Source organism: Sardina pilchardus, chromosome 13 (genome assembly GCF_963854185.1).
Source record: "Sardina pilchardus chromosome 13, fSarPil1.1, whole genome shotgun sequence".
In the NCBI taxonomy this organism is placed as follows: Eukaryota; Metazoa; Chordata; class Actinopteri; order Clupeiformes; family Clupeidae; genus Sardina; species Sardina pilchardus.
This window is the reverse complement of record NC_085006.1, coordinates 18,555,794-18,571,316: the sequence shown is the minus strand read 5'-3', so window position 1 is coordinate 18,571,316 and position 15,523 is coordinate 18,555,794. Positions and strand designations below refer to the sequence as shown.

General features: G+C 41.8%; 1 protein-coding gene across 1 annotated transcript in view; it reads right to left on the bottom strand.

Annotated features, from left to right (window-relative positions):
* Nucleotides 1–14,381, bottom strand: part of nek3 (NIMA related kinase 3) — a 14,969-nt gene extending 588 nt beyond the window's left edge. The window contains exons 1-14 of the mRNA XM_062552414.1: nt 14,329–14,381; nt 13,808–13,945; nt 13,588–13,678; nt 13,103–13,200; nt 12,881–12,964; nt 12,364–12,431; nt 12,147–12,233; nt 11,682–11,736; nt 11,267–11,524; nt 10,020–10,122; nt 9,251–9,397; nt 7,511–7,645; nt 4,253–4,367; nt 1–1,988 (exon numbers count right to left, since the gene is read on the bottom strand). The exon at nt 1–1,988 is cut by the window's left edge and continues 588 nt beyond it. Coding sequence (XP_062408398.1) covers nt 1,922–1,988; nt 4,253–4,367; nt 7,511–7,645; nt 9,251–9,397; nt 10,020–10,122; nt 11,267–11,524; nt 11,682–11,736; nt 12,147–12,233; nt 12,364–12,431; nt 12,881–12,964; nt 13,103–13,200; nt 13,588–13,678; nt 13,808–13,924 — 1,425 coding nt within the window. The 5' untranslated portion in view covers nt 13,925–13,945; nt 14,329–14,381 and the 3' untranslated portion in view covers nt 1–1,921. The remainder of the gene's footprint in view (nt 1,989–4,252; nt 4,368–7,510; nt 7,646–9,250; nt 9,398–10,019; nt 10,123–11,266; nt 11,525–11,681; nt 11,737–12,146; nt 12,234–12,363; nt 12,432–12,880; nt 12,965–13,102; nt 13,201–13,587; nt 13,679–13,807; nt 13,946–14,328) is intronic.
* Between the last annotated feature and the right edge of the window lie 1,142 nt (nt 14,382–15,523).

Below are 15,523 nucleotides of genomic sequence, written 5' to 3'. Positions count from 1 at the left end.
CTCTTGTGTGTGTTATTCCACATTCTCTCTGCTTCCCAGGTTCAGCCGTCACCGTCTGGTTTCGATAGCGCTGGAAAACACGGCAGATAATCAATCCCATACTTCACCACGGCCCGGCGGATTGGGCCGCAGAGACGGACCGTTTCAAGAGAGAGACAATTCTCCAATTCATTAAAGGCCGGATGTTGACGGTAACATTCCTAATGTTTAACATTCCACATAAATAGCTGATTGTAAAAAAAAAAAAAAAAACACTAAAAAAAGTCACTAAAGTCTTGCTGAAAGTTGGAAAATCTTTTCAATACCAGACCCAACAACAGGAACTTACATACTGGAAACAAAGTGTCCTTCAATACAGATTTTTGGCAGTATAACCAACCGAATGAAATGCCTGCCACAAGGATAAGATGACACGGAGCAGCTGACAGCTGAGCAAGCATGTACAACAGGGACTTTTCTTGGAATTAAAATATGCATACTAGCAAGCAAATCACCACACAGGGGCTTAGACCACAGGCCTCAACTTGATGCCTCTACAGTGGTACTGCACTGCAGACCGCTCAGCAGTCTAACCACAAAGCCGATGTTATTTTTAGAGCGTCAGCAGGTGTGACATGTGTTCTGAGGTGGTAAAGGTACAAATGTTCTTACCGAAATCGTTTAGATGTTAGGACGTGAGTTTTACTTTGGTAGTTGTCTACCAAATGTACCAATTGTAGTCTGAAGCAGTAATCAACACTATAGGATTTTATTGTGCGCGGAGCATGTTTCAAATTTCACATTATATGGCGGATCATATGTCAGTCTAGTCAATTAACCTCAAAAAACATTTGACACCTTTTGAGCGCATCGGCAATATGGTCTGGGAATTTTAGGCTAGCTGACTGTACACCTACAGTACACCAACTTTAAAGATTTGCACCAGCCAAAAAATCTTTAGCAACGGTATAAAACTTCTAAAATCGAGAAGTTGAGAAGAGCAAAAGAAGCGAACGGCCCGGGTGGACTTTTTTACATCTAGCCAGTGATGCAAACGAGTAGGCTAACTGACATGTCAAAAAGTGCATCCATGAAATGCGTCACAACACCATTCCATACACATATTCTATAGAAGCGAACGGTCCAGGTGGACTTTTTCTCTGAAGTTTTAAAGTTGAAAGGAGTTGTGTGGATTCTACGTTGTTCTCTTTAAACTGAAATGAAAATGCAAAGCAACACGGCGATTACCACAAACTTCTAGTCTACCTCTGCTTGCCTGATCTGAATCAAGCGCTTCACAGGGAGGCTAAACCAAGCGCGTAATTCGGGCGCTCCGTTCGCGACATGCAAAAATAGTTTCGAATACTGGTCTATTTTTTCACACGTACGGGTTGCTCTCACATTTGATGTAGCCAGTTTCACTGATCACAGAGGAAGGTGGTTGACGTGGTCTCCCTGGCAGTCTCACACGCATGCAATGTGGTGCCAATACACAAAAACTGTATCAGAACTTTTAAGCTCTCGCGGGCCACATAACATGACGCGGTGGGCCACATTTGGGCCTTGAGTTTGACACCTGTGACCTACAGTCTCACCATTCCAATAAAATCCTATAGTGTTGATCTCACCATTCCAAAAATTAACCGGACCGTGACTTCAAAACCGAGGTAGGCTACACAGACTTGATATCTCTACAGTGATGCTGTGCGTGCTGCAGATTGCTCAGCATAGTATCTGGAGCACACTGACCACAAAACAAGAACTAGCACAGTTATTTTTGGAGTGTTATTTATGCAATTTATCTTCCCGTGACTGTACACCGAGACCAAATTCTGTCATGATCACCACAACTAGATTAGTTTCATAAAAAGATCAACATCTAAAAAAAAAAAAATCATGACATGAAATAAAGGAAGTGTTTGTGGAAAATGGTGATAAAATGTTAGTGTTCAGTAGTCATTTTTTCAAGTCCATCCAGCAGGTCAAAATGAGTCTCTTCCTCAAAGTCCCTGCAGATAACAAACAAAAACAAAACCGGAGTGAAAATGAAATGCTTCTGCTTCTGTTTATAGTTCTTAGCAGATGCTTTTGTCCAAAGCAACATACAACAACATACATAAACATTACATTAACATTATTTCACAGCTACAAGCAAGTCCAAGTAAAGGTCATATAACCTAAATAAAAAATAAAACAACAATGGACTTAATAGAATTCAACATCTAACGTATACAACACAGTGAAAGTCTACAAGGAATCATAGAACACCAGAGTCTTCACTGTGACATCTTAGTGTTGAAGGAAGGCCAACATTGTAGGAGCTCTACAGAGGACTAGTAGGCAAGAGGGGACAGGAAGAGGGGAGATCTAGTTGAAGATATAAAAGTATAATCACGCACATCCATAAAAATTTGCTGGGTGCGAGATCAAAAAAATTGAGTTAAAAAGCAATGTAAACATCCGCGCACCGAAACGCTCCCAAAGTATATATTCCTTGTTATAAGTGACGTTTCGGGCCTTAGCAGCCCTTCCTCAGACATTTTGGGGGGAGATCTGGGTCATGGAATGAAGAGAGCAAGGTGCAGATAAGTAACTGTCCTGTAGGCCAGGAGTGAGGGATTTGAGTTTAAAGGGGTTTTACACACAGATATCTGTTTCTCGAGGTACTTTAAGATGCTGTGTCCACCAATCACGTTTTTTTTTTTATGCTTAGAGCCCCCTCAACCTTCTTTTCTCAGCGCTTCAGTCAAGTGTTTATTGTGGCTATGTTACCAAAACCAGAGATAGTTTATAAAGAGAAGTGACATTGACGAGCCCAGCGCTGTTCTAAAAGTTGAACCGATTTGAACATTGAGCGGTCTGAGCGCTGCGGGAAAAAAAATGGTCAGCGCCGAGAGCTTTTTTCCGCCGAGGGCGCTCAGTGCTGTGAACGCTGAGCTACATAGACTTTATATTGAAAATGGTCACCGTCGGCGCAAATAAACGCGATTGGTGGACACAGGCCCTAATGGTCTCACCACAGAAGCAAGTAGGCCAGCTACCTATGCACTACAATAGACCAGTTTACAGAGAACCAAAATAGTCCTAGTAGTCACCAGGTGGGAAACGGAAGCTACACCATGTGCATAACTGAAGCGTTCCATTCGCTTTGCATCTGCTGTAACAATTAACTTCCACAATAATCAATGGAAGTAGCAGTAGTAGTAGTCACTTCAGCAATGGAAGTGGTAGTCACTTCAGTTACGCGCCCAGTATAGCTTCCCTGAAAGACTTTTAGTTTAGTAACATTTGCATAACACTGAAAGGCAAATCCATGGGCGCAAACAATCTCATCCTCAAGGAACTGGTGTAAATGGAAAACAGAAGGGGTCTGAGTACAGATCCCTGAGGTACACCTGTGGTAAAGTCATGATGAGACTTTGACACCTGTCCTTACCAAGCCATACTGAATAAACGTTCTTTGAAATCTCAGAAATCCCTTGCTCAGATTATGTGGAGGAGAATGTCATGGTTCATTGTGTCAAAGGCTGAAGCAAAATTAAAACTGAAACTGAAAACTGAAAAACTGCTCTTTTATCTGTGACTGAGGCATTGAAAGTAGCTAAAACCTCAGTTTTGGCAGAATGACAAACCAAAACCAGACTGTAAGGGCCAGAAGGTTGAATGGTGCAGCATAATGTTTATTAACAAAAAATAAATGACTAATATGAATTAATTGGTCATTTAGTGAATCTAACAGCAATTAGGTAACTGTGTCTCAAACATTTAACAGGTATTTTAGGTGTACGATACTAATTTTGGGGGTCGCTGAATACTTAAAGGAGACATAGAATGGAAATCATTTTTGTCTTGCTTTTGATGAATTAGGAGAGGTTGTGCATAACCAAAGAGCTATCATGAACATGAGGCATGTATGTGCCCTCCTTCATATGGAATTTTTGAACTTAGAAATAGCCACTAAAAAATGGGTGAATTAGATAAACGGCTACATGTGATGTCAGATATCGCAAAGCCAGTGAAGTTCAATTGTGGTTGCCAAAGAGGGCGCCATATAGTCAAAAGGACCATTTCAATAGCCAGCCTAAATATAAGGTTTTAATTGGGCTTGTAAAATTGCAATTGAGTTTATTTTTTATAAATCAAGGTTGAATATATACTATTTTAACATCAGAGAACACAGTACAATACTCAATTCATCCACTCTATGTCCTCTTTAAGCCATTCATGGGGTATTCTTATTCACAGGGCAGTTTTATGGAGGTGTCACACTCACGTATCCTCGTCATCGGATCGGGGGTCCAGTCTGCTCTCATCAGTGAGGTGAACCTCAGGGCCATCAACAGCATCATCCTGTCCATCTGCCAAGGGGCCAAGAGGAGGGCCTTCACCTGGGAGGTGGAGCCAACACCAGACATCATCTTACAGCTGCTTTGGGTTGTGATAGCACTACTGAGCATTGAACACATTTACAAAGACTGACTGGTGAGAAAGGCCAACAACATTGTATGTAACTATACACACCTCCTGGCATCTGATTTTAAACTACTGCCATCTAGTTGTCGTTTCTGCCCACCCCTTCTGACCAAGAATAGAATAAAAATGTCTTTCGTACCACAAGCCGAAAATAAAAGAGTCAAAATAAGCTAGATGTCCAGCTGGTCTGGTCCTACAAGGGTGTATGTGTATTGTAGTGTGTGATGTATGCTCTTCATGTTATGTCTGTCTGTCTGATGTATGGACTATTTGTTTATCATATGTCTGATGTCAAGTTCACTGGAAGTAATGCAGTTTTTCTCGATCACTAATGCTTGTGTCAACTCTGACATCACAGTGTCAAAACAATTAACACACAGGTCTAAACAGAATCACTCTTGCAAAATCTAGACAAGACAACATTTCATTTAACTACAACTTGTCATCTTTCATTGAAATAGACCTACAGTAAACACCTTTTGTACCGTTTTCTTCACCAGATAGGCAGTACAGTATACTTTCTCTAAATGTGCCTTAGATCCAAACTTACAAATGGCAACACAACAGACATGGTATCTCTTGTGGATAATGAATGATTTCTGATTGAGGAATTGTGCAGAGGACGAGGAGTTTCACACAGGTGTATCAGAGATTCAGACTTATGCAAGGAATCTCTACCACCCGTCAATAGATGTTTTCCTTTTGTTTAGCATTTAGCCTTTGGACGGGTGCATCACAAAAGGCCCACAGGGTCTCCATTTAAGCATCAAAGAGGTAGCAAGCTCCGCACACTGTCTTCATTTGCACTTTGAACTTTGTTTGCAGCGTTTCGATCAGATGACCATCATCAGGCAATTGAAAGTTGAAGACGGTGTGTGAGAGTTTCAGAATGATATCTGTATGAATTGTTTTGCAAAAGGGTGTATGGTGTGAACCCAATGAAGGCGTGAGAACATGTTTGCAAGAGCTAATTTCTGCTCTGCAAAAAAAAGGTGTTAATGAAGACCAAGTGGTTCTCACTTTCTTTAAGCAGGTCAAAGCAATGAACCTAAACAAATGATCTCTCTCTCCCACTTTTCCACCTGTCACTCTCTACACTATCCTGTCAGATTAAAGGCATAAAAGCCTATATATATATATATATATATATATATATATAAATAGAATAACAATGCAGAAGTGGTATGGTGTTGAAGATGACTCAGAATAAAAGTGGTGTTTTTTTCACACTAATTAAAGCTCCAACCTTTTTACAAGGTGGCCACTGTCATCAGAGAAACATATCCCAGTGTTTCCCATACATTGACTTATTTGTGGCGGCCCACCACAATATCAACACTGACCACCACACAATGATTTTATGTTGTACTATTTAAACTAGATGAACTCATTTCATTGAAGACCTATGCACACCTTTGTGCAGCCTCTCTGTCCCTCAACAAACATGCATGCATGTTTAAAGAATACATAAAAAACAAAATCCAGCAAGGATTGTTGTTGTTGACTGTTGTTGACGACTGGCTAAATCGCGATTAAATCCAGCTGGCATCATAAGTACGCTGGGCAAATTTGTTTAAAATTTGCGCACAAACACACTACCACCACAAATAGAATTAAATTCTGTGGGAAACACTGTATCCACACCGTTAAAAGAAACATATCCACACCGTTAAAAGAAACATACTGTATCCACACCGTTAAAAGAAACATATCCACACCGTTAAAAGTATGAAGCATCAGTGCAAGGTCACCAAAGCAGTTAGTACTATTCATTTAAAAACACCCACCACTTTACACATCAATGATGAAGTGAGAGGGGGACAAATCAAAACAGTGGTTGCACTTAATGGGAGACCTTCTAGAATACATTCTCAGTTATTAGCAGTTCACAGCTATGAAGCATATCACAGCTATGAAGAGACGTTTATTCATTTCAAAACACTGATGCTCTCTCCTGCTGAAATAGACCTCTGAAGTTCGCCTACAAAAATGCTACCATCTTTGCCCAAATAGATAGATCCGGTATCTTGACATTTTTTCTATGGGAAAATAACATGGGGATTTTCAATTATCGCACCTCTCTCGCGGGGATGATGACATTGGAAATGCAAACGTTTTTCGCTACACAGTTTTGTCCACTGCCATCTAGTGGATAGGCTACTGTGATCTTCGGTAGTTGAAGACGGCACACTTGGATCTTGCTACCCCAGAGCTAACTTTCAATGCAACTAGGCAGTTAGCTTCAATTAACTCCCAGATCTCCTTATATGGGCCAAGATGCAAGCTTTGGATCCTTTTTGTAGGCAAACTTCAGAGGTCTATACTTCACAGCTAAGAGATGTTAAAAGAGTCCAGTATGCACTATGCCTGCCATTAAATCCATGAGAATCAGATTTACTGTGTCTTTCAGAGTACTGTACGTTCTGAGAGGTTCATGATGAGGACAGGTGGTGATGGAGAATAAACTGTACAGCAGACATAACTTCATCTGAGGGGGAAAGGCTACAGTCACTGTCACCTCATTTCACTGCTCTGACAGTTCACAGAGTGGAAGTGAGCAGGCAAATAAGATGCACATAGTTAGTGAAGAAACTTTGCAGGGAACTCGGAGGAACTATGAGGAGAGTGAGACTGAGCTGGGCAAAATATTCCCTTCCCCTCCCCATCACCATCACCATCACCATCACCATCGATGACATCTAGTATTTTTGGGAGAGGAACACTTTTATTACGAATTACAAAGCTTGGGGAAAAGAAGTTCCAGGCATAAACAAATGTGCAGAGACACAGACAGACAGGCAGATAGACAGACAGACACACACACACACACAAACACATAAACTCTCTCTGACAGACAGACAAACACACACACACACACACACACACACACACACACACACACACACACACACACACACACACACACACACACACACACACACACACACACACACACACACACACACACACACACACACACACACACACACACACACACACACACACACACACACACACACACACACACACACACACACACACACACACACACACACACCTTGTCTGTGTATAGTGTAGGTTTTGAAAGCCGTGCTGAGGCTGGCTTTCTCTAGCAGGCTCAGGAGACGCTGTGGAGGCTCCCGGTCCCACCGTCTCCGCTCTCTCTTCTGCGGAGCCTCACAGGGCAAAGACTCTACAGACCAGAGATGAAAACATCTTCCTCGTCTCATTTCCTTTTTAAATACATTACAGCTTCAATGACAATTGAAGGACATCCCATTTTATGGGAACTATTCAATGCTTAAAAACAAGAGGATGTGCGCATATCTTAGTCGTAAAGGTGCTGGACCAAGGATGAAAAGAAATGATAAAGGTCCACACACTGATAGAAGCTCCACAAACGTTTATTTAGCACAAGTGCTACAGTAAATAAACGTTTTGGCAGCTTCTATCAGTGTGCGGACCTTTAACTATTCAAAGCTTTCAAATTATCTTCATGAAACACCGTCGTAGGATATAAATGCCTTGCCATGTTTTGACCACGCAGCGAAGCAGCAGGATGTGGTTATGGGAAGAATGTGTAACTGAAGTACCGTAAAACTCCAAACAATAGCCCGGGCTTTTATTTTGCCAAATCGCCAAAATGCACCGGCGTGTATTTGAGACAGGCGTCTATATGAGACAGGCGTTTAATTTAGTGGTGTTAGTTGAGTGTAGGTTTATTGTAGGATTAGAAATAACTACCCAATAGCATAAGCAGACGGAAAGCATGACAACAGGAGGTTACCACATTATATTACGGTAGGCTACTTTATTTAGACTATAATTCGAATGTGTTTCACAAATCAGATCATATTAGAATTAGCCTACTATATTAGATATGTCTTAAATTATTGGCAGCTTAAAATAGGCCTAACGAAACGATGTGACAGCGGGCTGAACAATTCAAGTTACCATCGAGCCTGTGAACTTGTTGCCCCTGATAACACATCAACAATAAAGAATGAATGCTACCCTGTAAAACAACTGATCCTATTAATCGCTATCACCGTGATCCTCAACTAGGCTACTACAAGTTGATTTGCGAATTCCTCCTCCTCGTCGCTCTCCTCCACTTGCCTGCTTTGCTTGCGCAGCTCCCGATGCGCAGGGCTCTCCCTCTTTGGAGACAGACGTTACAGCTCAGCCATACGCACCCTCTTTGGATCAACCGAGAAATATCTTGCCGCTGCTTCTCCCGAATTTTGTTAGGCAAATTTGACAGCTTAAATGTCATTTAAATCAAGTCTTTTTCTTTTCCGCCACAGTATTGAGAGAAATGCGGAGAAACGCGGAGAATCGAGAGAAAGTGAAACTAAACAAAGAAAGTTCGTGATAAAATATGTTGTCTAGTGCGCAATTTTTAAAAAAATGGCATTAATTAAGTAATGCAGGACATAGGCCATTGTCGAAAAAAGTTAAGCATTTGGATCTCTGGCTTTCACCTCCGCAGTCATGCAATTATAAATGTAGTGTGCGCAATCTGCACCTGCTGGCGATCTGACGGGTATAAGAAGAATAAATACAACCCGAAACTAAAAAAAACAGACCAGGCTTCTGTTGGAGACCGGCCTGTAACCCCAAATCTGTAGCCACACCGGGCGTTTAAAAGAGACATGCGTCTATTTGGGACTCGGCTATTGTTTGAAGTTTTACGGTATGTGGAGAATGTGTTACTGAAGAATCTGAGGAATGTTTCTGGTCAAGAGTGTACGTATGACTGCATGAGAGCTGTGCTTTATGGCAGGGAGACAATTACCTGGACATGCCTCGAGGTCACCGATAGGCATGCTGTCCGAGGAAATGACATCAGCATTTTTGAGGACCTCCAGGACCGTCTCGGAGGGGCCTGCAGCCCACTTCCGACGAGGCCTTGATTCTTCTTCGTGACTCTCCCCAAAAGTGCCTGATCAAAAACACACACACACACACACACACTCAAAATCTGCACATCCAACAAACCCTGAGGCAGGAGGCTTTCTTATTTCCCTACTAATGGCCATGTCATTCCAAAGGTTGAGGCTCTTCTTCTTCATTAATATTTTCCAGAAGGGTTAGATGGGGAAAATCTGCTTGCAGGACAGTCAAAAAATAATACTGAACATGAATTTTTACACATTTCTGTGAGTGATTTTTATGTATGCAAAATACAGTATATGTGTGTTTGTTGTTCTATGGTTGTATAAGTTACTGGATGCTTAAAATTTCTCTATCTATCTACCTATCTACCTACCTATCTATCTAAATGGAACAGACTTCATGCATTAAGGGGTGTTCAGATACACATATTCATACCGAACCGTTTACCGGTACAGGATGTTAGGTTCAATACAGAAGTCCTTAACAGTCCTTAACAGTAATTAACAATAATTAGCAGTAGGCTTTTTCGCTTGCAGACCATGTTTTACATTTGGGTTCCCACACAAACATATTACATAGCTGACCATACTGTATGTAAAAAAACACACTTTTATGAGGCTATTTGTGAGGTGTTAAGGGCACACAAACTTTCAGTGCAGGCTACATACTCTTCACTGTCGAGGAGGTGAGAAGTGTCTTCTGACCAAGCAGTGCGGCCACCGATTTTCCATCCTCTTTCCTCCAGCGCTGAACCCGCTCGGTCTGTGGTTTCTACATAAGGAAACCATTTTAACCACCTCGAAAAAAACACACAGCATGGTATATGGCTACACCAGAGACAACCACTAAACAACAGGAAGTGTGAATGCACACGAGGCAAAAAATATCAGCAAGGGGTCTGCAGGGGACTTCCACAAAAGCATCTGAATGCCACTTCACTAATGTTAGGTGATCATAGTGTTTTATGGGTAAACTGTTGGGCTGCGCAATTCTCAGAATCACAATATGAGCCAATGCAATAACCTGATCGCAAATGCTACAAATAATCTTGCAAAGTTAATTTTGTCACTTTTTTATTTTTATATTAATTTCATCCTCCTTGACTATGACACTTCTGCTTGGTGGATGTGCATAGTGTGTGAGGGGAACCAAAATTCTAATTGGCGAGTGTCACAGTTCATGGAACTGGGTATTCATAGTTCACCAATCAGAGGGGGCACAAATTAAAGAGATATTTGGAATACTGAACTGAATCAATCAAATGACATCAATAAATCTCAAAATCGCTATTGCAACATCAGTCAGAAAAATCGCAATTAGATATCTTCCCCAAATCGCGCAGTCAGCTGTCAACATAAGCACACATGAACATCACCATAATAGAAAAAGAGCCCTTTGGTTAAAGACCTCATTACATGGCCTACAAGACCATGGGAGACAACTCTGGTTTCGTTTCGCTCATGACCTCAGTAGTAATGAGGAACTGATCACTCTAGTAAGTGTGGGGAGAGAGTGTTGCTAGCTCTGTAACATGACCCCGTATACGGTAGTGTCAAAGATCGTATAGTTACTAAGATGAATCATAAAGGGTTTTTTCAATGGAATGAAATGGCACCCACTTCCGCCTCCTAAAGGGGCATGATCATACTGTACATAATCGGTTTAGAACGGTGTAGAATCAGTAGAAGCAGGTGCCGTTGATAACAGGTTTATTTCCACCATAGAAATGCTCCCGTTTGCCTCCTAAATGGGAGTGGCAGTTGCGTCACAGTGAAACCAGAATTTACCCTCATATGAATCGTCTCGCTTTATAAACCGTCTCTGGTAGTGTCGCTGCTGCTGGACTGGATGCTTTTTATTTCCAACAGGAAGTGGCTGCTTGAGCACAAAGGCTCTGAGTCTCCGCTACACATACCGATGACACTCGGAGCGCGGCAGGAAGATGCGCTCCAGATGCTGGCGGATGTCCCTCGGCAGCCTGCAGATGTTTCTGCAGCAGCCTGGAGACGCGGTGCGTGGTCAGGATGGTCTGGACGGAGGGCCGGTCCCTGGGGCTGGTCTTGAATATGTGCTTGATCAGGTAATGGAGCTCGTACGGGAGGTGCTTGGGCAAGGGGTCGTAGGCTCCTCGACACACCTTCAGGATCAGGCTCTTCCAGCTGCGGGCCTGGAACTAAAGACAAGGACCAGAGATCGAGGAGGACAGGAGAGGAGGAGACAATTCAGAAGGAGACATTTAAATGTAGGACAACTGCCTGGATTCAGACAACTGATATATTTGTTCTATATTTATGTACATGAAATATAACGAGGGAGGGAGAGTACATTACCGGGTGCTTAAGAGTGCAGAGCTCATACAGCACACAGCCCAGTGACCACACATCACTGCAACACACAAACAGAGAGTAATGTTTTTGACCTGCCTCGGAACGGCTCTTCGATTAAACAGTAAACCTATCCACGCCCAATTACAGAAAAAGCATTCAGTTACACAAACGGACAAAAGCTGAGCAAGGTCAGACAGCGAGAGGGGTTCACTTCACTCTGATATACTGGGCTGCATCAGGCAGGGGCAGTTGTGCACAGTAGGTTAGATTAGATTAGATTCAACGTTATTGTCATTGTGCAGTGTACAAGTACAAAGACAACAAAATGTAGTTTGTGTCAAACCAGAAAAAAATGTGATATACAATGTATAGACAATGTGATACAAAGTATAGACAGACGGCGCATAGACAGGACCATAGTGCACAGAACATTATATATAGTGCATACCATACCATATCATACTATACCTTTTGTTGTTGTATGGTTTACTGTCCCAGATTTCTGGAGATACATAATAGGGAGTACCAACGTATGTCTGAGCACAACCTTCAGCACTGCACCAAAATACAAAAAAAACAAAAAAACAAAAAAACATGACATGTAGCTAAGCATAACAGGATTTCTGGTCAATGTGACTCACAAAAGACTTTGAAAACGGGAATTTCTGTGCTGCCTTTCCGGTACCTGTTCAGAAGACAAGCCGAGCCAAAGTCTCCCAGCTTAACTGTTCCATTGTCTGTCAGGAAAATGTTCTGCCAAGGAAATGAGAGGGAAGTGAATAATATCGGGTTTTTTTGTCATTATCACAATAAAAATCACCCACTCAGTCAAAAGGTGACGGGTCACCTTCCCAAAAAAAATCGAGGCACTAAAATAAATGTGTCCGTCAGCAAAAGTTTATCTAAGAGCTCAACGCTGATTGTTTTCCCTGCCCCTGAAAAGACTTGCCTCATAAAATAAAGAGTGTTGGGTGGCCCCCATCCCCCAAACCCCATGAGGCTACTCATGCCGGTCAATGAAATTCAAAATGAGGGAGCCAGAGAATTACTCATGCATTTAACGCAGAGTACAAAACCGGGGATCCCTTTGTAGCCAGCTACCGTAATAAACAGCCTTGACCTCTACACGTTCTGTGCCGTTGATTCAGTGCGCTCTAAGTGAAAGTCACATTCAATCATCTGCTAAAAAAAAAAATGTTTACCTTGGATTTCAAATCCCGATGTAGGACACGCTTGTCGTGGATATGTTTGGCACCTGAGCACATCTGGGCGAACCATTTCAAGACCTACAGGAGGAGGGTGCGGGAGAAAACAAAGGTGTTCATTCCTCTAGAGAGACTGCTGACATTCACTCCCCATTAGAAGTGCGTTAGTGGAAAGGTTAGCTAACAGATGGTTGCATTTGTCATCTTTTTTGATCTTACAACATCCTCAGAGAAATGTGCGTTCTTCTGCTGACGGATCCTTTGAAGCAGGTCACCTCCACCGCAGAACTCCATGGCAATGTACAAATAGCCGTCAGCTGAGAGGATGCAAACAGACACAAGAGAACGACAGACAACATCTAATGTCATGTGTTTAGACCTCAAACACTCTGATGTCCATAGACTGTAGACCTACTCTTATGTAATATTCATATTCTGAAGAGAGGAAAAAGTCCCAATGTATTTCCTGATATTTGGCACAGGGGTGTGCAAAATAACTTTTTTTGACAAATTTTCTGTTCAAATAGCCTTGCCACTACTACTTGTTTGTTTACTTTCTTTACTTTATTTGAGGTTTGAGGTTGATCTACACACTGTGTGCTAGAAGTAATCACATACAATATAATCACACTACTTCAGACTAGATCTAGAGTTCCTTTGCTTTCTACATGGAGAACATGACATCCAACATTGCTCAAACAGACCTTCAAATGAATCCTTAAAGGTCACAATATTTAGATGCTTCATTTTGGCCAGGAGCACTGCTTCTCGTCTAGACTGTGCCCCACTTCGAGCCTTCTCAAAAATACAAAGAGAGGGAGGGAGAGAGAGAGAGATTTAATAATCTGCATTGATAGAGTAGGCCTATACTAGCCACATTGCAGATCTACTAGTACTACTAGGCCTACTAACTGCATAAATTACCTTTGGAATTTGGATTTCTTTCAATACCCATTGTGTTTCACAGTTTTTAGGCTGGACTAATAGGGCTCGACCAAAGGACCCCTCCCCGATCACTTTCAGGACTTTGTAGTCATCCATGCTGACGAAGAAGTCCTGTAGCTGGGATGGGACATAGAAACATCCAATTAAAAGGCGAGCGAGAGACTCCTACTTTAACGAACCGTGGTATACGAATTTTATATTATTTAAGGTAGGTTACAAGTTACACTCGATGATATCATGATACTACTAGCCTATTATCGACCACCAATTCAGAACAGAGGTGAGGTGAGGTGTGGTGTGGTACGGTACGGTGCATGGTGCTGTCTGTCTTTGTGATCTAAAATGCAAGCTATGTGAGGATTAATGTAGTCGTTTAGCACAAAATCCGTGAGATAACACATTGAACAATATTTACTTGCAAATAGGGGTGGTAATCGTTTAGACTGTCTAAAGGAATAAGTAGGAAGTATGAAAAACAATGAAATTTCACTTCCACTTACGCGGGGCAGAGTCGAAAGTGCATGCTTGTTCCGTGTTGATAAGTGACGTAACACATGCGTCACCGCCCAAGCCTCAACCAACGTTGTTGTTTTGACTTTTATTAGACGGAAATAACTGGAAAACAAGTTGTATCAAGGAACGACATCTTGCGTACATTTAAATGGTTGGTTAAGGGTTGCATTTAATACGTACATATGTTTAGCCTAAGCCTAGACGAAAACGTCAACGTAACTTAATGTTTGTGGAGGAGGATCATTTCACATATTTTTGACCAGTAGGTGGCAGACAAGGCCTTGGTGATCGGACTGTCATTAAAAAGCCCTTGGATCTCTACAACCATCCTGTTGATGTTATCTGAGTTATCTGACTAAGTGATGTTTCAACAGCTAAGTCACATTCAACAACTACCACAATGCAGAAACACTAGAAAATTGAACTAGCCTACCTGTGATTCTCATGATGTCCATGTATCCAATTTGCCAGCCATAAGCAACTCTACCAAGGCCAGTATCCTCATGCATTATTCAGCACTGAAACACTGCTGTTTTGCATGGAAATATTATGATTGAGTAATTTGATCGATGTTAATAAAAGCTGAAGGCTGTCACGGAAGCTGGCTGAAACAGTAGACATGAACATTTGCAGTTTGCCAATGTAAGAGTTTTATGCTGTTTGATTAAAATAGCATCTGTCCGCTTCTCTGTGTCCTGATCCACATCAGACCCATTCTAGAATTATTCTCTGGGTATTCATAAGAAAAGTGAGTGGTAATATACTCTGATATATTGTATACTGTATTATGCTGTTAAGACCACCAGGGCCTCATGGACGATGTGCTTTTCATCATAAGAGGAAATAAAGCACCAGACCAACATTCCTTGGCAGGAAAAATCCAAGCAACCAATCAGCTTGTTCTTTTCTGAGCTGTTGTTCTTAGCATTGTGTTGCCTGCTTTAGCCATTGTCAAATTTGGGGTCGCTTATGGTTGTGAATGCATGGGCAAAGGGATTGATTAGGGTTTGCATAAAAGATTCTCCCCCTTTGACGGCTTCAAAAAATGACCACTACCACTGAATGCATAGTTTGCCTGTCTGCATTGCCTATGACAGGTGTGAATTCATTCATTGCAAATCCAGTAATTTGGTCATTATGAATTCAGGAGCCATGTCAGACTATCATTAATTTCAATACTTG